This window comes from Anthonomus grandis, chromosome 16 (genome assembly GCF_022605725.1).
Source record: "Anthonomus grandis grandis chromosome 16, icAntGran1.3, whole genome shotgun sequence".
Lineage (NCBI taxonomy): Eukaryota > Metazoa > Arthropoda > Insecta > Coleoptera > Curculionidae > Anthonomus > Anthonomus grandis.
The window spans coordinates 191,969-214,948 of NC_065561.1; the positions used below are offsets into that span (position 1 = coordinate 191,969).

General features: G+C 33.7%; 1 protein-coding gene across 4 annotated transcripts in view; it reads right to left on the bottom strand.

Moving 5' to 3' along the window:
- Positions 1 to 22,980, bottom strand: part of LOC126745700 (RNA-binding protein 33-like) — a 120,205-nt gene that overhangs the window by 7,329 nt on the left and 89,896 nt on the right. For 2 of the 4 annotated variants that reach the window (XM_050453673.1, XM_050453672.1), the window contains one exon: positions 1,584 to 1,660. The exons of the other annotated variants lie outside the window; for them this stretch is intronic. In XM_050453673.1, the coding sequence (XP_050309630.1) occupies positions 1,655 to 1,660 (6 nt within the window). In that variant the 3' untranslated portion in view covers positions 1,584 to 1,654. The remainder of the gene's footprint in view (positions 1 to 1,583; positions 1,661 to 22,980) is intronic. 4 annotated transcript variants of the gene reach the window in all.

The window sequence follows — 22,980 nt, forward strand, 5'->3', positions numbered from 1 at the left end:
TCAGACTCTGGTAATACTCCCCAGTTGCCAAAAATCTTAAAGTAATCACTGAACGTTCTGATACACTAATAGCATTTCGAAAATTTGTATTTTTTTTCTGTATCGTAGGTCCAATGATTTGTATTAGATTTTCAAGATCAATACTAGTCATTCTTAAAAAAATTTTAAAGCTAGATCGCATTTCTCCAGTAATACCTATATCATCTTTTCGTAAATCTTCCAATAATTCCTCAACGTAGTTTTTTTGTCGGTTCTTTAAGCTCGGCTTAACCCAAAAACGTTTTTTCTTTTTTCGGTTTAGGAATAGAAAACCACATGCCATAATAAAAAAGTCATTGTTCCTTTGTAATTCAAAATTTCGAGCGCGCCACATTTTCTGTCGGAGATCGCAAGTTGACTAGTAAACGTTTTCCTATGTGGACGGCAGTTGCTAGTTTGTTCCTGTTTTCGAAAACTTGCAATTTTATTTTGTTGCTGATTTGTTGGCGTTTTTGTTTTGTTGGTTTGGTGTGGACCCGGCAAAAGAAAGCCCCTCGTCTCGGGTGATATCTTCGGGGAAATCTTTGGGCATACAGATCAGCTGCTGCCACTGCATTCTGATGCGTTACTCCGTAAACCAAAACCATGTCGACAAGTTCTTCGTTTGTAAAAATGTGAGTGCCATTACATTTGACGCTTTTACTTTGTTCTTGTGAAAATAACGATCGAAAACAATCACAGACACCAACAAACTAAGTACTGCCAAAGATTCCAAACAACAAATTCCAAACATTATGACTTGTTAACTATCAGTTATTAATAAACAAAATAAGTTCGTCTGATACACGTTCTGTTGACATTTGTTTAACTTTACTTCGGAAACCAAAAATATTTTACTACATTTTTTTCTCATTATTACTCATTATTGATCTTCATCTACCATTTCCCAAGTTTATGCGCATAGGTTGAAAATCACCCAGTATATATCTCTTATTTAATTTTAAACAAACCATTCTGACCAAAATTTATTGTTTTAATTGTCTGAGAGATTTACCCAAAATGCCTTACATTTTTATATTTTTGCAACAGGAACCTACCTAGGCTTTTATAATCACAACTCCGAAACACCCTGTATAAAACTTAATTGATTCTAGTATATTCAACTACTTTTCAAATTTCTGTTTGAAATAAATATTTTAGTCGATTTGAGAGAACCACTAACAATAAAACATTTTCACTTTTAAATCACAATTTACATAAGGAATTTATTTCGAATTAAAATTTGTTATTAAAATAAGCGAAACAAAAATTAATTTTGTATTGAGTAATGTCAAATATAAATCTTAATCAATACTGCATCTTTTATAAGACGAATAAATCTAGTGAGATTAGGGTAATGGCAATATCAGATAATACATAAATTGTTACCATGACATTGCTGCATTGACATTGCTCCATGCAATAAAATTAGTTTAGAAACTTCAACTATTTTAAGTATCACATTTAGGTATATTTTTTAAAAATAAGTTTCAAAATGCATTACAAATTTGAAAAAATATATATATGTATAAATGTTAATATAATTTTGGAAGCAAAATACTTACCACTAACTTTTTGAGGGGAATTAAACTGGAGAAAATCATGTCTCAATTATTGGGTATTCTTACTTGCTTATTTAGATCTATAAAAGTAATCATAAAAATTTTAGTATGCCATTTGTTTAACTTTCTCTGGTTTAATTGTCCTCAGAGCAATTTCTTAAAAAAAATTATATCACGTTTTTATAAAATTAAGTCCTAAAGCTAGTGTTTCAATACTTATGATCTTATATTATCAATATATGAAACTTAACGAAATATAATTCTCTTTTATAAACCTTATTCTACTCAAAAGCTCCACTTTCATCACGTGTTTCTTACATCTAAAAACAGGTACGAAAAATTAACACTACATAGGAACTGAATTCGTAAATAAGATTAATTGGTAATTATAAAATGTAATAATAAATAAAGATCTCGGTGGTCAAAGTGCATAAATATTTTAAAAAAACTATGCACAGCTATATAAAATGGATGTTAAACGTATTAAAAATTCAGAACTTTCTCGGATATTTTAATAAAGAACTACGTCGTAAGTAATCTGGAAAGTCAACATTTGTTATGAAAAAAGGAGGAACGTAAAATTTCAAAACAATATAAAACTAGTTATGTGTGAGTGGTATAATACGGATTAGGATTTTCAAAATAAATAATAAATTAATTCAAAACTAATACTTTTTTCGCTAAAAATATTAAAAACTGTTTCGGCAGCATGAATGATTATCCTACATAAGAAGCTCTAATATGTAATCCCTATAGACCCTAATTCAGTAACTTTTATTAAGAATAAAATCATTATATCTACCAAAATATGATATATATAATATATATAGTATATGATTATATTTTCTCTCCGTCACACCTAGTCACCTCATGCGTTGTGCGAGAGAGATGACTCGCGACCGACAGTGGTCAGGCCGGACTTGACATTAATGAGAACGTTTACGTATCGTTGAGGAGAGGTATCTTGTTGATCCTTTGTAACAAGTAGCAATAATAATTTTCTTCACTTTGTTTTCATAGATTAAAGTTGTAAAATTGAACTTTAGTTTTCCTCAACCCCAACATCTGCAATAGTCCGGGGAATCTGTACTTTTTAACAAAAAAATTGCAACCCGCAAACGAACGACTGGATGTGGTAAAGGGGTTCATAAGAAACATAAAAAAACAGCTGGAGCATTTTTCTATCGCTATTTCCGGCGAAAGTTGACGCTCAAATAAAAGGTGCTTAATGGCAAAGTTGTAGATAATATAAAAATCTATAATTTTTGTAGAGGGCACTTTTGAACATAACCTCAAAATGTTCAAGATAAATGCAAAAATTGCGAAAAATTTTTTTTTTCGTTTTTTATTTTTTATTTATCCAAAAATTATGCAATTTTCATAAAACTTGGTATAAATATACCCTTTAGTATCCTAAATAATCTCTATTTTTTTCAGTACTATACAATAACAATTTTTCAAGAAATTCAAGTTTTTCGAAAAAAATACTTTTTTTTTAAACGAAATTTGTCCTTCAGAGAATTGTCCTAGGAAGTTCATATGGGGCTTTTTTTTTTTTTTTTATTTCTACTTTTTAATAAAATAAAGAAAGGTTATACTTCCCATTTGAAAATAAGCCAAAAAATGCAAAAAACTGAAAAAAATTTTTTTGCAACAATGAACTTTTCATTAATTGTTAATAATTTACTAAAAATTTTTAAAATGTCAAAAAAGTAATAACACCACTAGATTTTACGAAAAAAAATACATAAGAAAATATATATTTCATCATGTAAAGTTCAATAGATTGTTTTATGTAGGAGACAATTCAAGCTTAGCCCCCAGTATGTATCCCATGCCTCGACGCGTATTCTGTATATTTACACTAAATCAGCCAGAGAAATCGATGTCGCTTAATAATTTTCGAAGGGTAGAATCGATTTTTCGAACTTACCAATTCCAAATCGATTTTATTAAACAAAATTTGGCTACTTTTTGATCGAAATCAGCGGTTTTTACATATTTCCATAAAAAATATTTAATGAAGTATAAAATAATTGTACAAAATTGATTTAAATTTTACAAAATTGCTGAAAATTTATTGCAGTATTTGATTTTATGAATACATTAATCCTTTTTTTGATACAATATTTTATTATACAAGAAAATATAATACAATATTTTATGATACAAGATATTTTTTTACATTATGTACAGTTTATATAATACGACGTATTGATTTATTAGTCTTTTTTTTTATTTACATGCTGTGAAACTTGTTCATGGTGGGACTCTCCAGTACAATCTGGTTCTTCAGCGTTTTCCGCATCTTCATAATCGCTGATATCAGAGTCTTCACATTCTTCTTCATTTTCGGCGTCTAATGAGATTCTTGGAAGTTCAAACTCATTTAAAATCTCTTCCGAATCACTGCAATCTTCCTCTATTTCATCGATATTGGAGCAGTTGCCTGTATCTTGGCAATTAGTGCACAATGATGTGCACGATAGCCCATGCTTCCTACACCCACATCGATTTGTACTGCAATTACCTTTGCAGGTGCAAAAGATTTTTTTGAGTAACTCTTCGGGTATCATCCTGTCGCTTGTGTATCGAGGCATAAGAATTGTACTATTATTCACGAGTGACTCTTTCCATCCCCACATAGTTGCACTTAAATTGTTACCAAGCCACATTTGAAGTTGAAACAATGCTGTGTAGCTGCTCCAATTGTTGATGGTAACTTTTCTAATTTGAATGTAGATTTAGCAGTTAAGATTTCGTAACGCTGAAATCTCAAATCGTTTAAAGTTGCTTTTCCTTTAGTGTAATTGTAAATATGTGCAATCATATTGCAACCATTGTGAGCTATAACAGTTGGATGAGAATCAGGCTCATAAAATGGCTTTGCTAATTCAGCCAAGTTCGGAGAGTTCATGAGCGCTTCCACTGTTTTTTTTTGCCTTTCCTTGCGAACCCAGATGTTGAATCGCAGCAAGTAAAACAATGGATAAAAGCAATAATAGATTGGTAGTGCTGGAATTTGAAACTTTTTGATAAATAAATTGCATCATTTACTTTTCCTGCACCTACTTTCAAAAAGTAGATCGGTGCATTGTTTAAATTGAATTGATGCAATAAAACTAAAAGATCAACATCTTGGCATGCAATGGCCATGATCTAAATATATAAGGTCTGCTCGGTAGCTTCGTCGCTCTGCCCACCTCCAACCGGTTGGGTACTTGCTTGCATAGCAAAGCGTTTAAGAAGTATGAAGCTGCGCAACCGGACGAGTGCGCATCCAAACCGAGCAGACCTTACACATTTAGACTATGGGAGCAGCTGCAGCAAAAATTAGGAGAGGGGATCTATGAGTGTATAACATGCTGATGCGTTGATTTCTATTTAACTGCCATACTTAGATTATTATTTGCCTTATACAGACATTATTCATCTGCAATTCAATGATCTTTCAAAGGTAATCTCTTTCCGAACTGCAACATCAATACCTATAATAAGTAACTCCAAACAGAAACGGGATATTACACATAAAAAATGTACACACTATATCGCGTTTTAATTTAGAGGTCCTGAAATATGTGAAAATCGTCGATTTCGATAAAAAAGTAGCCAAATTGATTTAAAAAAAACCTATTTGGGATTGATAAGTTCGAAAAATCAATTCTGCACGTCGATAATTATATAGCGACATCGACTGATATGGCTGATTTAGTGTAATATACAGAATACGCGTCGAGGCACGTGATATATACTGGGGGGTAAGCTTGAATTGTCTCCTGCATAAAACAATCTATTGAACTTTACATGATGAAATATATATTTTCTTATGTATTTTTTTTTGTAGAATCTAGTGGTGCTATTACTTTTTTGACATTTTAAAAATTGTTAGTAAAAGTATAAAATAAAATAAACTATAACCTTTCTTTATTTTATTAAAAAGTAGAAATAAAAACAAAAAAAATGAGCCCCATATGAACTTCCTAGGACAATTCTCTGAAGGACAAATTTCGTTTAAAAACAAAGTAATTTTTTTGAAAAACTTGAATTTCTTGAAAAATTGTTATTGTATAGTACTGAAAAAAATAGAGATTATTAAGGATACTAAAGGGTATATTTATACCAAGTTTTATGAAAATTGCATAATTTTTGGATAAATGAAAAATAAAAAACGAAAAAAAAAATTTTCGCAATTTTTGCATTTATCTTGAACATTTTGAGGTTATGTTCAAAAGTGCCCTCTACAAAAATTATAGATTTTTATATTGTCTACAACTTTGCCATTAAGCACTTTTCATTTGGGCGTCAACTTTCGCCGGAAATGGCGATAGAAAAATGCTCCAGCTGTTTTTTTCAGTTTTCACCCCCGCAAAACCACCCCGCAACTACCCCAGGTATGAATTTATTTTTTTTGTGTTTCTTATGAACCTCTTTACCATATCCAGTCATTCGTTTGCGGGTTGCAATTTTTTTTTCATGAAATATGGTACAGATTCCCCGGACTACAAATGAAGGGTACATGCTAAAAAAGGGGAATGTCACTTTTTGCTCATTTTGAGCTGTTTAGTCCGTTCAACTTTTAATAGACAGAAGTATCACCTAGTAACATTATACAGGCGAAAAAAGGGAAGAGTCGCCAGATATCGACAATTTAAATTAAGCTGTACTGACTAAAAAGGAGGAGAGAAGAGTCCGCGCGCCACATGCTAAGAAGGAGGGACGTCACAAATGCGCGTTATTCAGGAACTGTCAGAAGGCTCTCTTGACCGCAGTTACTTTTATTTTCTGATTGTGTTTACCGGTTCTGGTGTTTATTTATTGTTCGTCAAACTTGTGGAAATATAAGTGATAAGTCGTATTTTATTATTGTAGTGCTAATAAACAGTATAAAATGAATCCAAGTGTCAGTGGCAGTGAAGACTTTGTTGTTATGCCAGTTCAGGGAAAAAAGAGAAAAAGTGACGGAAGACTAACCGATGTTTCTATAAAACTTAACCTACAAAGCCACGTGACAGGAAGCGACTGCCAATGTAAACGTCTCAAGTGTTTTGATAAAGTTCCACTTAGTGCAAGACAAAAGATAATAAGTGAGTTTAATTTATTAAAATCCGTGAATGAGCAATACATCTATTTGTGTGGACTTATTAGTGTCTATCCTGTACAAAAGCGACGTCCACGTAAAGCAGAAGAGGCAAGATTACATGAGAATTCATTTGCTTATCGTGTCAGAATCTCTTTAGATGGTGAGACAACAGAAGTACCACTTTGTTTTAAGGCTTTTCTTTCCTTACATGGTATAACCAAAAAAAAGCTTAAAATTCTCCAGAAATCTTTAAAAATGATTGGTAGCGCCCCAATTGATAAACGAGGAAAACACTTAAATAGGCCTCTCAAGCTGAAACAGGAAGCTAAAGATCTAGTAGTCAATCATATTAGTTCTTTCAAAGGACGACAAAGCCATTACAGCCTAAAGGATTTTTCAAAAACCTACCTGCTGAAGATTTAAATATCTGAAAAATGTACAATATGTACAAAAATACCGTCAATCAACAGATTAAAAATATTGTGTGTCATATGAAACATATACGAGCCCTGTCTCAGTGAAGTCGGCCCAACGCCCCAAAACATGATTTTTTAGAATTTATTTAAGGGATAACTAAAATTTTATTTCAAATATAATATTTTTGGTTTCTTGAAATGTTTATGGAAATATAACAAAACCGACGCAGCTATTTTTAAAGCGTTTTAATTTCGATATTTTTTTCTTTGCAAAATGATTTTTCTATCGCAAGATACGTGATGGAAATAACTTAGTTGAATGGTCTGTTTATGTGCTTCGATAAAATAAAAGTAGGCTGTATAAAACAAATTGCGTTGCTAAGAAGCCGATTTTGACGTTTAAATCAACTTTCAATGCACTAGTGTTGTTGTTAACAATTAAAAATGGCTCGTGGTAAGGCTGTCTCTGACGAAATAAGAAAAGTGATCATTCACTTGCATTTAAAAGGTCAAAATGCTTCCCAAATCGCTGACAGTATTAACAAATCGAGGTATACAGTTCGAAATATTATTAAATTGTACAAAACAACGGGATCTGTTGCTCAAAAACCCAGAATTGGAAGTCAACCGCGTTATTCCAACACCAACTTAAGAGCCTTAAAACGGATTATCAAGGGAAATCGGCGTGCTAATTACACCGAATTGAAATTATTGTGGAATCAGGCAACAACAAAAAAGTTTTCAAGAGCAACCTGTCACAGAGCCGCCCAAAAACTGGGATTTAAAACTTACAAGGTAGGCTTAAATAATTTTTTTTATTATTCGTTTTCAAGTGTCAGTATTTTTAGGCAAAAGAGAAACCCCTACTGACAAAAATTCAGAAGAAAAACAGGCTAGCCTGGGCTAAAGAACACAAATTATGGTCTTCGAACCAATGGAACTCGATTATTTGGAGTGATGAAGCCAGATTTGAAGTATTTGTTGGTGATAGTAGAAGTCGTGTCATAAGAACTAAAGAAGAAGTGTTTCAGAATGACTGTCTTAAAAAAAAAGTTAAGTTTCCGGCTTCTGTTATGATCTGGGGATCGATGTCAGCAAGTGGAGTGGGAAACTTACACTTTGTTAAAGGTATTATGAATGCTGATAAGTACATTAATGTGCTTGAAAATAACCTAATACCCGAAATTGAACAAATGCGTTTAATATCGAACAATATCGAATGTATCTTCCAACAAGATGGTGCCGCTTGCCATACCGCTAAAAAAGTAAAAGATTGGATGTTAGAAAACATAATTCCAGTTTTAAAGTGGACGTCGCACATACGGGTATTTGCGAGATCTGCGCGGCCAAAAGTTAGTTTCTCACACTATCAAACTAGATAAAAAAAACGACGGCATAGGATAAGCAACTAATCCAAGAATAACACTCCACCTTTCACGCCTTTCTCCCGTGCGCACCATTCGTCCAGCGTTAGTTTGAAGTCGAACGTCGCTCGTGCTGTTACTTTTGTTTCTCGCATTTTTCTCAATTCGCTACGCTTTCAGTGAATATTAATAATAGTTGTGCCTTTATTTTGGACGCGGTAGTGATGGATTTGGATAGACCAGGTAAGAATCCACTAATTTCGATATAATTTAAATTGTTCTAAAATATTTTTATTTAGTTAATAAAATTTAAACCGTAACAAGTATTATGAAGATTTTTTTGGGTATTATTTTTGCTTACTAATGGATTTGATATACTTTCCACCTAGATCCAGCTATTATTTCTATTACGATTAAAGGTTTTAGTCCTGTAGAAGTAAATGTTTTTATAATTAGTCGCGGAAAAGCGCGGATAAGTACTACTAAGGCACATTGAATTGATTTGTTTTTATCTGAATAAAAATAAAATAAAAAAATTGTTATTGTAAGAGTAATAACAGGCGAACATTTTTTTGTTATAGATTGCCAAGGTCCCTCGGGAGTAAAACTAGTGACCCGTAGAAACATGTTCGACCGTATGCAGGCCCTGGGTCTATCAAGTTTGGAAGAAAAACTAAATGCTTTGAAGGATCAAATTTTGTCCTGTGACAATTTTACAGAAGATCAAATTGAAAGTTTTAAAGCCAGTTTTGCACGTTTTAAATCACAAACGAAGCAAAGGTGGGTAAAGGCCCATAAGAAGTGTTTTTAAAATACAATCAATCATGGTTAGAAGGAACTATTGAAATTCCCGTGGTTATTCAAAAAAGGCCAGGCCGACCACCTAAGATGTTTGAAGAATCAAGTGAAAGGACTAAAAGAAGAAAAATCGAAGAAATACGGGCTTCATTAGCCAAGGAAGTTATCATTCATGCTGCTCAGGTTGAGTTGCGAAAAAGCGGAAAACGCGATGCTTCCGACATACTAAAGGAAATAACCACAAGTAGCCCGTTACGTGCTACGAAATATAAGAAGGCGTTTTCAGAAACAAAACCAAAGAGCCTACCCAACTTGCTCCATTGGAGGCGCTATCAATGTTTGTGGAAGCAGATTTAACTCGAAGACAATATGAGGTAATCCGAAATACGAACAAAAAGTTTTTTCCTTGTTACAGTCTTTTACAAAAAGAAAAACAAAAATGTTACCCACCAACAGAAGAATGCAACGTAACCAATACCAGTGCCGAAAGTAATTTGCAAGCTTTGGTTGATCTCACCGTAATGCGTTTATCTACCTACCTGAACGAAGTCCTAATAACGCCGAGAGAGGAAGAAAAAGACAGTTTAAAGGTTATTTGCAAATGGGGCTGTGATGGCTCACAACAATGTCAATTCAAACAAAAATTTGAAAATGACGCCGACTCAGACGCTAACATATTTCAAAGCTGTTTTGTACCTCTAAGACTAGTTTGTGGTAAAGAAGGTAAAAATATAGTCTGGGAAAATCCTACTCCCTCATCTCCCAGGTACTGTAGACCAATAAGGTTTCGATTCGTAAAAGAAAGTACAGATGTTACGCAGGAAGAAATTGAGTATATAAATAAGTCTATACAGGGACTTCAACCAACACGTGTTAATTTACAAGAAAAAGAATTGTTAGTTAGGCATGTCTTTATCATGACAATGGTGGATGGAAAGGTCTGCAATGCAGCTACAGGCACTAAATCAACCAGCAAGTGCTATATATGTGGTGCAACCTCCAAAGAATTTAACCAGTTAAATCTAGAAAAGCCAGTCTGTTCTGAAGCTTTAGAGTTTGGACTCTCAATTTTACATGCGAGAATTCGCTTTAATTTCGCACTATCCTCCACTTGGCATATAAATTGCCGGTGAAAAAATACAGAGAACGAAAGACCGAAACAGAAAAAAGTATGGAAAAGGAGAGAAAGCTGGAAATTCAGGAAAGATTTCGCCGAGAAACTGGACTCTTAGTGGATATGCCTAAGGCTAATTTCGGCAACACGAGCAGGAGGTTTTTCGAGGACCCAAAACTGTCATCAGAAATAACTGGCATTAGCTATGAGCTAATCTATAGACTAAAAGTAATTTTGGAAGTAATTTCAAGTGGTTATATAATTAATCATGAAAAATACAACATATATGCATTGGAAACTGCTAGGTTATATGTTAGTTTGTACCCTTGGCACCCAATGAGTCCAACTATGCATAAAGTACTTATTCATGGTGCAGTTATAATAAAAAATGCATTATTGCCCATTGGACAGCTCTCCGAAGAGGCTGCAGAAGCCCGAAATAAACATTTCCGAGCATACCGTCAAGATTTTGCCCGAAAATTCTCCAGGAAGGACTGCAACAGGGACATTTTTAATCGGCTTCTTTTAAGTTCCGATCCGGTATTAAGTGGCATAAGGAAAGTAAACAGAAGAAAATTAAGATCTTTTCTACTAGAAACCATAACACTTCTGATGCCTGCCAGTCCTCCAGACAGCGTAACTACTGCAGATCCATCAGACAGCGAAGATGATATTTTATTTGACGAATGTTAGTTTTTTTATCATTATTAATTTTATTATTATTAATTTTTTTTATATTAAATATACTTGACTTATTAAAATAAGATGTTATTTACTTTAAAATATCCTTTGGCATAGATAAAAACAAAAAAATAATTTTGGCCGCATAGATTAATGAAATACCCCTATCTGCGTCGAGTAGTCCAGATCTATCGCCGATTGAAACCTTGTGGCATATCATGAAGAAGAAGCTCAGATCGAATCCCGCAAGAACCGTTCCAGAATTGCGAACCCGTCTCCAAGAAATTTGGAACAGTTTTACACCAGATGACTGTCAAACATTAGTTGACATTATGTTAAGACGTATCAAAGCAGTAATCAGTCGAAAAGGCGATGTAACGCAGTGGTAATATGCTGCTATTGGGTTTTGTTGATTTTTATTAATCGACAGATTTTTTGAATTTTTGTAAGATATTTTTCCTCAGTTATAAAACATGTAGTATTTTAAGCTAATATTAAATAAAAAGATTATATGTTATCAGAAATACCTTTTAGTTTTTAATACGTTTTCGCTAATATGTCAAATTTCATAAAAAATCCTAGTTTTGATAGGGCCAACTTCACTGAGACAGGGCTCGTAGATCATTTTTACCTTTGGTTACCCAAGGTCGGATACGTGCAGTATCTGTGACGAATACTTGGCAAATATTAGGTCCCTCGAAGCCAAAATGAAGAATGTGTCAGAAAATGCTATAGAAAAAAAAAACTAGATGACAAAATCACTACCCTCCAACAGGAAAATCTACTTCACAAGCATAAAGCTGAAGTGTTTTATACAAGAAAAAAGGCTGCAAAATTATTTAGTCGGGTAAATGAGAACAAAGAAGCAATATGCATGGATTTTGCTAAAAATCTGCCAGTGCCCAACATCAGCACAAATGATGTTTATTATAAGAGACAGTTATCTGTATTCTCTTTTAATATTCATGTTTTGCCGACTAGTCAAAGTATTTTTTATACTTATCCTAAAACAAACGGTCTAAAAGGCTCTGACGATGTATGTTCGATGTTGCATGATTTTGTTTACAACTTTCTACCTAGTAGTGTTCGAGTCCTCGATATATTTTGCGACTCATGTGGGGGACAGAATAAGAATTACACAGTTATCCGTTACCTCCATCACTTAGTGCATGTGCAAAAAAAAGGTTTGATGAAATTAAGATCAGTTTTTCCATTAGGGGACATTCATTTATGGAATGCGACAAGGATAAGCACGAGTTAAACCAAATCCTTTTGATGTTAGGGAAATCACTTTCGATTTTTTAAAATGCTGGACTACACATTTTTCTACACTTTACAAAAATAAGTGTCCAATAAAGATCCAGCCCATACATGAACTAAAAGTCGTTAAAGATCATCCCAGGCTTCTCTACCATCGATCAACATGGAATGGTATGTGGGAATCGACTGTTTTAATTGAAACGAAGAAAAGATTTATTAATAATTTACCAAACAATTTGTTTGAATTACCAGGCCAATTATACAAAGGTACCTAACTATACACATAATATTATTTTCCAATGTTAAGGATGTTTTATCTATTTGCAGGACTACTGCCTATAAAACTAGCCAAGTACAATGACCTGCAGTGTTTAATGAAATTCTGTCGCAATCCAACCGCTAGAAAATATTTCTCTACATTAAAATATACCAAAAATGTCAAAGACAAGTCTTCCTTTCCAAAAGCGTCGTGTGTAAGAAGCGCAAAAAAAAGTGTTTCAATTTTTTCTGTATCTTTATTATTAATTAGAATTAACCTTTGCTGTATTGCTTTTGAATTGCTTGTGTATAAAAAAACTGATGATACCACAAAACTACAGTGAAAATATGTGACATTCCCCCTTCTTGTTCGTTACAATCTGTACTTTCTTCTTCTTTTTTGCTCTAAAATTTTTTTTAAATGAAATTTCATTAATATTTTCTCAATTCCAATCCCAAATAGACATAACAAACTAAATCCATGTATTGAATGAAATGAAATTAAATTATATGAAAGTAATAAAATAATAAGTTATTGGGTTTTAAAATTAAAAATTGATTTCCTGAAAATCAACGACTTTTGACATTCCCCCTTTTTAACCTGTACCCTTCAAATATTCTTCCTATCTTCGTGTTTCCCACAAGAGTTTTCTCTTTTCATTACAACCAAAAATATGATTTCTCAAAAATTTTTAGTTTTAAAATTATAGAAGCTACCTAAAACACAAAAGCTCTCCAACAATACACAGAAACTAGAAACAGAGTTAATTCATGAATTAAGCCTATCAAAAGAGAAACACTGGATTATCATATACAGGGTGGCCCATCGAAAATGTACCGCAAGGCATTACAGGGTGGGAAAAAACTTTTCGGAAAAATCCAAAAATACGACAAGTATGTTTGTTAGGGGGACAACTTTTGACATAAAAACCCTTTCAAAAAACTTAACCCTCTAAGCGGGGGTGACATCCCCTCATTTTTTTCAAATGGGACGGAGGTCAAGTCAAGCTTAGGTTTTAAAAATCGAGTCACTCGTTCAAGAAATATGAGCCCTTAAAAGTTAAACAATAATGTGTGACGAAAAATGCAAAAAGTGATTTAATGCTTACCATGTTAATCAAATAAATGCTCTGTCAAAAGTACTGTCAGCCAACGTTCATACAATGATACAAATTATCTTAAAACCGTTGCCGAACGTTCAGAAGCATTTCCGGTGTCAATTCGCGACATACGTTAATAAACTCCTGGACAAAATTATCGCACCACTTGATTTTTAGAGATTTTTTTTTAATAAAGATAAAAAAATAAGCAAACTTATAAGCATTGTTAACTATGCATTATTAATTAACAAAAACAATTATATTCTATTTAACAAAACGAGATTTACTGAACTAAATTCAATACAAGGAAAAGCATCGATTTTCACTAACTTCAATTTTGATACAAAAATAAAACAATAGACCCATAATAAATTCTTAATAACGTGTATTGCCACCTCTAGCTGCAATGACCGCTTGAAGTCTTCGCAGCATTCCTCGTATCAAATTATGAAAACTTTCCTGCGGATGTATTCTCACTCCTCACGAGCAGCATGTTCCATGATAAAGCATAAACATAGTTTTTGTCCAGTTCTGCTTTTTATACGAGAAAAGATATTATAACTGTTTTAACTGATATTTATTTTTATTTAAATTTTCTTGACAAAATAATTAGTGGTGCGATAATTTTGTCCAGGAGTTTAATTCGTCTTCGCAACTCCTCTAATGTAGCAGGTGGAGTTTTGTAAGCTACGGATTTTATGTGTCCCCACAAGAAAAAATCTAAAGGACTTAAGTCGGGTGACCGAGGTGGCCACTCAATTGTGCCCCTTCGTCCTATCCAGCGTCCTGAAGCTGTCATTTAAAAAGTTGCGTACATTTCGTGAGAAATGTGGAGGAGCTCCGTCTTGTTGGAAAATCAATTTCTGTTCATTGTATGCGCGGTCCTCTTCTATGATATTTGTTAGAGCTGGGTCAATGACATTTTGTAACAAATCTAAGCACATATCGCCTGTTAAATTTCCAGGGAGGAAAAAAGGGCCCACAATGGAATTTCCAAAAATACCAGCATGTGTGTGTTTCGTGGAAAATCCGTGGATTGCTGTCAGCCTAATAATCAGCCCAAAATATCCTCAAACATACAATCGCAAGGAGAGGCAGAGAAGGAAGGATTAGACGAGAGTTATTCGACTTATTGGATTACAGTGTTTGTTTGTTTTATCTTACATGACCTCATTAGTGTTTTAAGGAATTATTTAGTGGCTTAAGTTAATAATAAGTGTTTAAAAAAAACATAAAGAATAAAAAGAATAACTAGTGATAGACAGAATCAACAAGATTAATTCTGTCTATCACTAGTCAGATATTTGATCCACTTGGATTACTAGGTCCAATTATTGTAGTTGCAAAATTAATATTGCAAACTCTTTGGCAGAATCATGGGACGAGTCAGTTCCTCAAGGTCTAGCAGAAAGGTGGCTAGAGTTTTATAAAGATTTGTAATTTCTAAGTCAGGTAAATGTCCCTCGCTATGTTTTGGGTGATAATTGGAAGATTTTGCAAGTTCACCGTTTTGCAGATGCATCGGAAAAGGCTTACGGTGGTTGTGTATATTTGGTTTCATTTTCATCTACGGGCGAATATATTTCTTCGCATTTAATATTGGCTAAGTCTCGTGTGGCTCCATTAAAGAAAATTACCCTTCCGAGGTTGGAGCTTTGTGCCGCGGTTGTTACGGTTAAGTTGGTTGAGAAGGTCAGAAATTCAATATGTGTGTCAATTGACCAATGTGTTTATTGGACTGATTCGTCAATCGCATTGTGCTGGATTCAAGCTTTCCGCAGTAGGTGGAAAACGTTCGTAGCAAACCGGGTAACTGAAGTTCAGAATTTATCTATCCCCGAAAATTGGCACCATATTAGATCAGAGATGAATCCAGCAGATTGCCTTTCTAGAGGAACTTCCGCTGCTTATTTGCTTTCCTTAGAGTTGTGGTGGAAAGGGCCTATTGACATCTTTTCCAGCCCACCTCCCGATATGCAAAATCTAATAGAACCTAAATTTCATATACCAGAACAAAGGGTTTTGAATCATTATGGAAGTGTAGAAGAGACATTTGAATTTGATGTTTTACGATATTCATCTTTATTAAAGTTCCAGCAAATTATTTCGTATTGTTTTCGGTTTTATCATCGTCTTAAGTCAAAGGTTAAGATAAATGGTCCCATTAGTAGTGACGAGTTAAATTGTACTCTTATTTGCTTGTTAAGGATCTGTCAATTACAATCGTTTTCTAAAGAATATGTTGCTTTGAAAGGAAAGGATCTGGTGTCAAATTTCAAGTCGTATCTTATGTTTGAATCCTTTCTTGGACAACGAAGGCTTGATAAGAGTTGGAGGACGCATTCAAAGGGCAAAATCTCTACGGAGCAGAAACATCCTATTATTTTGCATCCTAAGCATATGTTGACTTCTTTATTATTAAGGCAGGAACATGTAAAATTACTTCATTGCGGGCCTCAACAGCTCTTATATTTAATTCGACAACGTTTTTGGCCAATTTCTGGTCGAAGAATTTGCAGATCTATAGTAAGGAGTTGTGTTGTATGTTTCAGGGCAAAACCAGTTTCTCAAAACTATTTGATGGGCAGCTTACCTGAAAGTCGATTAACCGCATTCCAACCAGTGTTTACACATACGGGCATTGATTATGCTGGTCCTATATTCATAAGAGATAGGAAAACCAGAAATCCGAAAATTTTAAAGGCCTATATATGTATTTTTGTGTGTATGAGTACCAAATGCGTTCACTTGTATGTGGTAACTGATTTAACTACTTCAGCTTTTATTGCGGTATTAAAGCGTTTTATTGCCAGACGTGGAAAACCTTTAGATATCTATTCGGACAATGGTTCAAATTTTGTTGGAGCCAATTCAGTACTTTTTGATTTCCTAAGGTCAAATTCCGAAAAAATAGGTTCAACCTTGTCTACGGAAAGTATCTCTTAGCATTTTAATCCGCCTAGAGCTCCCAACTTCGGTGGGTTGTGGGAAGCCGGCGTAAAGGGGTTCAAGTTTCACTTAAAGCGGATTATCGGTGATTCTAAATTATCTTATGAGGACCTGAGTACAGTGATAATCCAAATTGAAGCAGTTAAACTCCCGACCACTATCACCGTTATCTACGGACCCGCAAGACCCCACGCCACTCACTCCTGGACATTTTTTGGTGGGAAAACCTCGGACTGCTATTCCAGAGCCAGTTTATACCGAAGTTGCAGAGAATCGTCTCAATAAATACCAAAGTCTTCAAGCTATGATCCAGCACTTCTGGAAGAGATGGAGTTTGGAGTACATATCCGAGTTACAGTCACGTCTCAAATGGAAGAAGTCCTATGTAACTTTGTTAAAGGTCGGCAGTCTAGTGATCGTCAAAGAAGACAATGTTCCAGTCTACAAATGGAAGGTTGGACGTGTCCTTGAACTTCATCCAGGACCAGATAATATCACGCGTGTTGTGACTTTGAAATGTACTGATGGTTCAGTGTATAAACGTGCAATCTCTAAAATTTGTGTATTGCCAGTGGAATAAGCTTTAACAAATCTAAAGGGCCCCACAGACTACGTTCTTGTACGACATACTTGCACGACGTACATGTCGGTTCGTGCAAAAACGACGTAAAACGGAAGTGTGTGGTCATTTCGAGCTGTCGTACAAGACCGATGAAAGTATTCTGATTTCGTTGATTTAAGTCCGTGGGCTTGTACGATGAGCAAAGAAGTCGGAAGTGTGTGGCGTAAACAGGTTTAAAGTACAATGGTTTTTGCAGATGCGTAGATACGAGGCGGCCAAATTTTTTTTAGTAAAGTTCGGGTAGCTGTTGCACTTTTAGTAATTATACTCTATTTCAGAAGTGTATAGAGCAATAAACTGGGGAATTCCGTTCTGTTTGGCTACATTTCATGGTAGTTCATAGGCGCAGGTACTTATAATATTTATGAATTTAATTTTCACGGATTAAATGCCTTTATTTTGAAAGAGATTAAATACTAAATAAATACTTTTAATCCTTTTGTATAGGTACCTATCTTTTAACGCTTTGTAACATGCAAAAATGGGGTCAGGTAATATATACAGACTATAAATACTTTTAAATCATATTTTAAACGTTAGTAGTCACTGCTACGCTGTAGTGTAATCACAATATTATTATCCCAATATTTAAAAAATGGAGGTATTCAGTCCAACGAAAAGATGTACTAAAAATTCTCCACTATCGCTGAGTGAAAAAGTTATTATTTTAAATGTACATGATTGCATAAAACACGATTACCCTAGTTTTACTGTGCAAGAAATTGTTGAAAAATGTTCTCGAATGAGTGGAATTGGAAAGTCCACCATTTTCAAATTGTTGCGGGAAAGAAAAGTAGCAGGTCAAGTGGAATCTCCCAAGCAAAAGCCAGGACGACCTACAAAAGGCCTTGATGAAAATGCTAAATGATATATATATAATTCGAAGAAAAATTCACTCTTTTTATTTTAAAAAGGAAATACCCACCCTAGACAAAATTTTAATGGAGCTTGGCCGAGATGACAGTATTCCGTTGATAAGTAGAAAACTTTTATGGAAAACTTTAAAAAATATGGATTTTGCCTGGGAAAAGCATAACCGCAAAGCACTTTTACTGGAGAGCGACGAAATTGTTTGTTGGAGACGACAATACTTGAGAAGTATCAAGCAGTACCGCAGGGAGCAAAAGAAAGTTTTTTATCTTGATGAGACGTGGATTAGCGAAGGTTATATAGTCAAAAAATGTGGCAAGACAAAAATATAACCAGTGCTCGCCAAGCTTTCATAGAAGGCCTGTCTACGGGTATTAAAGTACCTTCGGGAAAAGGAAAAAGACTTATAATCACACATATTAGAAGCGAAGAGGGATTTTTAAAAGAAGGTCTGCTAACCTTTGAGTCGACCCGCACAGGAGATTACCATGAAGACATGAACTCAGACGTTTTCGAGGACTATTTTGGTGAAATGATAAAATTTCTTCCGGCTAATCCGGCTAATTTCCGGATATGGGCGCAGGTAAAAGGATTTGTAGCAAGACAAACCACGACTTTTAAAATGAAAGATTTAGAGATTAGATAAAGACATTTAAACAAAAGTAACTTTCTAAAATAAAATAGCATTTAAGTACATTAATTATAAGGTAAAAAACAAGTCCCAGTTGCACGCCTTTAGCGAACCGTTTTCAATGTTTATCAGTGGGTAACAATGGGCAAAACTCATAAATTGACCCAAAACCGGGTGGCACTACCTGCAATCAACGAAAAGAAAGAATTTTACATTGAAACTAATACCCAACTAAGGTAGTGGCATAAAATATTGGTGGATCACCAGGTACCACTTTTGCATACCTAATGAGGTTTTATTGCTCTACACACTTCTGAAATAGAGTATAGTGGTTTCACTATGAAACCACCATATCAAAAGTCTTTATTTTGTCTTACAGTGGTTTTTAAGTGAAACCAACGACAGTATTAGCGACATCTGTTTTCGGCTCGTTGAATTAAATGTTTTTAAGGCATTCTATCGATTCAATTTGAGGTTACCGTTTTTCAAATATTTCCGTCAGGTGGTTTTTTGCAGAAGTATCCAATTTCGCGGGTGTTTTTTATTATTGTAAATTGGCATAAAATTAAGCGGTAAGTACAATATGATTAGTAGATGTGTAGCATTTCGGTTATGTTTAGAGCGATATATGTCAAATGTCTGCAAAAGTAAGATTAGTAAAAACGTTTCTTGTTATGGTTTCGCGGTGAAACCAGTATGAGTTATCTAGTATGAACATAGAATTTGATAATATACTTTGTAATTAGTGTTATTTAGTTTTGATTTGATTTACAGTTTTAATTTTTATACATTTTATAAATCCTACCTAAATAATGACATAAAATCTTGCTACAGTATTGACAGAAAATCAAGAAAATGGTGGCATAGACTGTTTTGGCACTTCATTGATGTTTCTGTGGTAAACTCGTATATTTTATATCGAAGCTCACCGAATGCGGAAAAACTAACTATGAAGTTATTTCGCCTTAGAATAATTTCCGGGCTTATTGGCGCGACTAAAAAAGGCACTCCTGGCAAAAAAAGCGTCATAAAAGAAAATAGGTACAAGCCGTACGTACCGCCTGAGGTAAGAAAAAGTGATGCTCTTCATATGCCCGTCCATGGAGGATCTAGACGTTGTGCTCTATGTAGCACTGCAGTAATGCCACATCGAACTAAATGGGCCTGCAATACTTGTAATGTTGGCTTATGTCTCCATTCGGATAAAAACTGTTTTATTATGTACCATACCATATAAATTTAAGACTTTGTTTTCGGAACGAGTTTATGTTGTGTCTCACAGTGGTTACCAAATAAAACCATGTCCTGCAGGATACTTGTAAATAAATTAAGGAAAAAAAATTAAATTTAAGTTATAAGTTAGAATATAAAGTTTTTATTTATTAATAAAAATTTTTTGATTAAAGACTTTTTCTTTTATGTGCCTGAAAGGGACAGACAAAAAAAATTAAATAATTTGTTTAATCGCAGGGACTTTAAACTTCAAAAATAATTTCCTCATTTTAAGTTCGTCTCTTTTGATACTGCCGAAACATTTTCATGAGAATTATAACTTTAGTTATTTTGAAAATCCCATCCTGAATTATAATTAACTAATAATCGGTATGATAACTAATTAGACCTTGTTTAAGTGCCTTAAATATGAGTATTATATACAGTGCTTTCATTTCAAAACGATCCACCCTTAATAACTTTCTTAAAAAAAAAAAAAATAAAAAATAAAAACACGTCAAATTATATATACAGGGGGACGTTTAATTATGCATTTACTGAAGTTCTGTCAATCACCTCCTCACCTCCAGCTAACCTCACTTTAATATGTCAAATGGGAACCCCCATCGTGTGATACATCATATCGTCAGCAGCGTAAAATTCTCTATTCAACGGTACCAAAAAAAATGAAATCGGTAAATGTGTAAGCAAATCGTTAGCGAAAATGTCTAGAAATAATGAATATTTTATTTACGCCAAACTTTGGTATTTTAAATGAATACTTTTAGTGTGGTACCTACATCATTTTAAAATTCTTACATTTTTTATAATAGATCATCAAAAAAAAAAAATACAAGCAATTTAGAAGTTAAAATGTGTGGTAACAAACAGTACATTTAGTTCAAGCAAATTATTTATTTTTTTAAGTAAAGAATGTGTAACGTTATTTGCGAGAAAAAAGAGTATTTTCAAATCTTTTGCAAAAACTTTGCAGTCTTATAACTTTGTATGTGTATTTATTTCACTTTTATTTTTTCCGAAACCTACCTAATAGGTACAAAAAAACACTGCAATACCTTACATTTTTAAGGCGTTTAAAAAGCAGGCGATTTATTATTGTTAAAACTGTCAGTTTGACGCGTGCAATTTTTCAATTTTAGTTAAAACAGTGAGTTAATAAAATGGTGTATACGCTAGCCGAAAGAATAGAAATAATTTTCCTTTATGGAGCTCAAGATCAGTGTGCTCGCAGAACCGCGAGAGCATTTAATGAAAGGTATCAAGATAAAAACGTGAGCCATAAATACGTATTAGAATTGATACGAAAATTTGAAGAGACGGGATCGATTTGCAATAAGAAAAAAATATGAAAATAGAGTTGTCGATGAAGCATGCCAAGTTGAAGTACTAGGACAATTTGCTATGGATCCAACTTTGTCTATACCAAAGGCCGCAAAACTAACAAATATTTCCACTGGTTCCGTATATAAAGTTTAAAAAAAAAAGTTCTTACCTTATAAAATGCATATTTTTCATGAACTCGGAGAAGATGATTTTGATAGAAGAATTCAATTTTGTGAAGTGATGTGCCAGCGAATTGACGACGATCCCCATTTATTGAAGAACATTTGCTTCAGTGACGAATCGACCTTTTTTTTAAATGGCCTGGTGAACAGACATAACTGTAGATACTGGGATAATGAAAATCCGCATGTTTTTCGGGAAGGCTATACCCAATATCCCCAAAAAATTAATGTTTGGGCAGGAATTTATGGGAATGAAATAATCGGGCCATTTTTTTTTGGAAGAAAATTAATTTGACTGGCGAAATTTATTTAAACTTTTAGAAAATGCAATATACCCTTCCATCATCCAATCTATGGAAGATCAACATGGTGCTATATTATTGAATGAAAATAATATACATTTTCAGCAGGATGGAGCTCCCGCGCATTACACTTTGGTAGTTCGAGAGTGGCTTGATGCAAATTTTCGAGAAAAGTGGATTGGCAGACGTGGTGCAATCGAATGGCCTGCGCGGTCTCCGGACCTAACCCCACTAGACTTTTTTCTTTGGGGCTACTTAAAAAGCAAAGTTTATAAGACCCCACCTGAGAGTATTGAGAATTTAAAAAAATAGAATATTTCAAGAATGCAGAGAAATTAGCGGGCAGACCCTTGCCAAGGTTCGTAAGGAGTTTGAAAATAGGCTTTTTCATTGTCTTGCTAATAACGGCGCGCATTTTGAACATTTAATAAAATAAATTTGTTAAACTATTTAAATTTGTTTTTCTACCCTACCGATTTACACTTATATCTAATTTGACGTGTTTTTTTTTTTTTTTTTTTTTTTTTTTTTAAAGAAATTTATTAAGAGTGGATCGTTTTGAAATGAAAGCACTGTATAAGTTAAACGTGAAATATCATTACGGAAGCAACTGTTGTTCATATTTTAAGGAGTCTTGTGAATCTTAGTTATTAGATTACTGTTAAAAATTAATAGTTAGATGTGGTGGTTTGTCCAATAAAATAGGCGAAATTTGCAAAAAAATTACTGGCTGAGACTACTTTTCCTTATTGAAAAAGTTTTCACATTAAAGTGGTTATAGCTTATATATGAGCCATTGCCGCTAATTTTACATTTTTAAATCACATATTATCGTATTTTAAATATTTCCTTTTCTTGTAAATTATATTAAAGTATCTAACTATACCCTTAGATATTATTATATAACAAACATTTTTCATTTTTTTCCTAATCATTACAGTCCTTTAAATACTGAAACATTATTTTTTAGGATTGAAGAGATTAACAAATCGACGAAAATGATACAAATACTATATATGTGTATTTACTCCCTATTTTTTACATTATAACAACTTATGAAACTGAAATGTTAATAATACGGATTATTCACACATACTGGAGATTTTTCTTCATTCCTTCGGAATTTATCATTTTCTTAAAAAAACCCTTTATCAAATATTAGTTGTTTGTATCTGAAAGTAAGCCGGGTTTATAAGTAGGGCAAATTGTAAACTGTC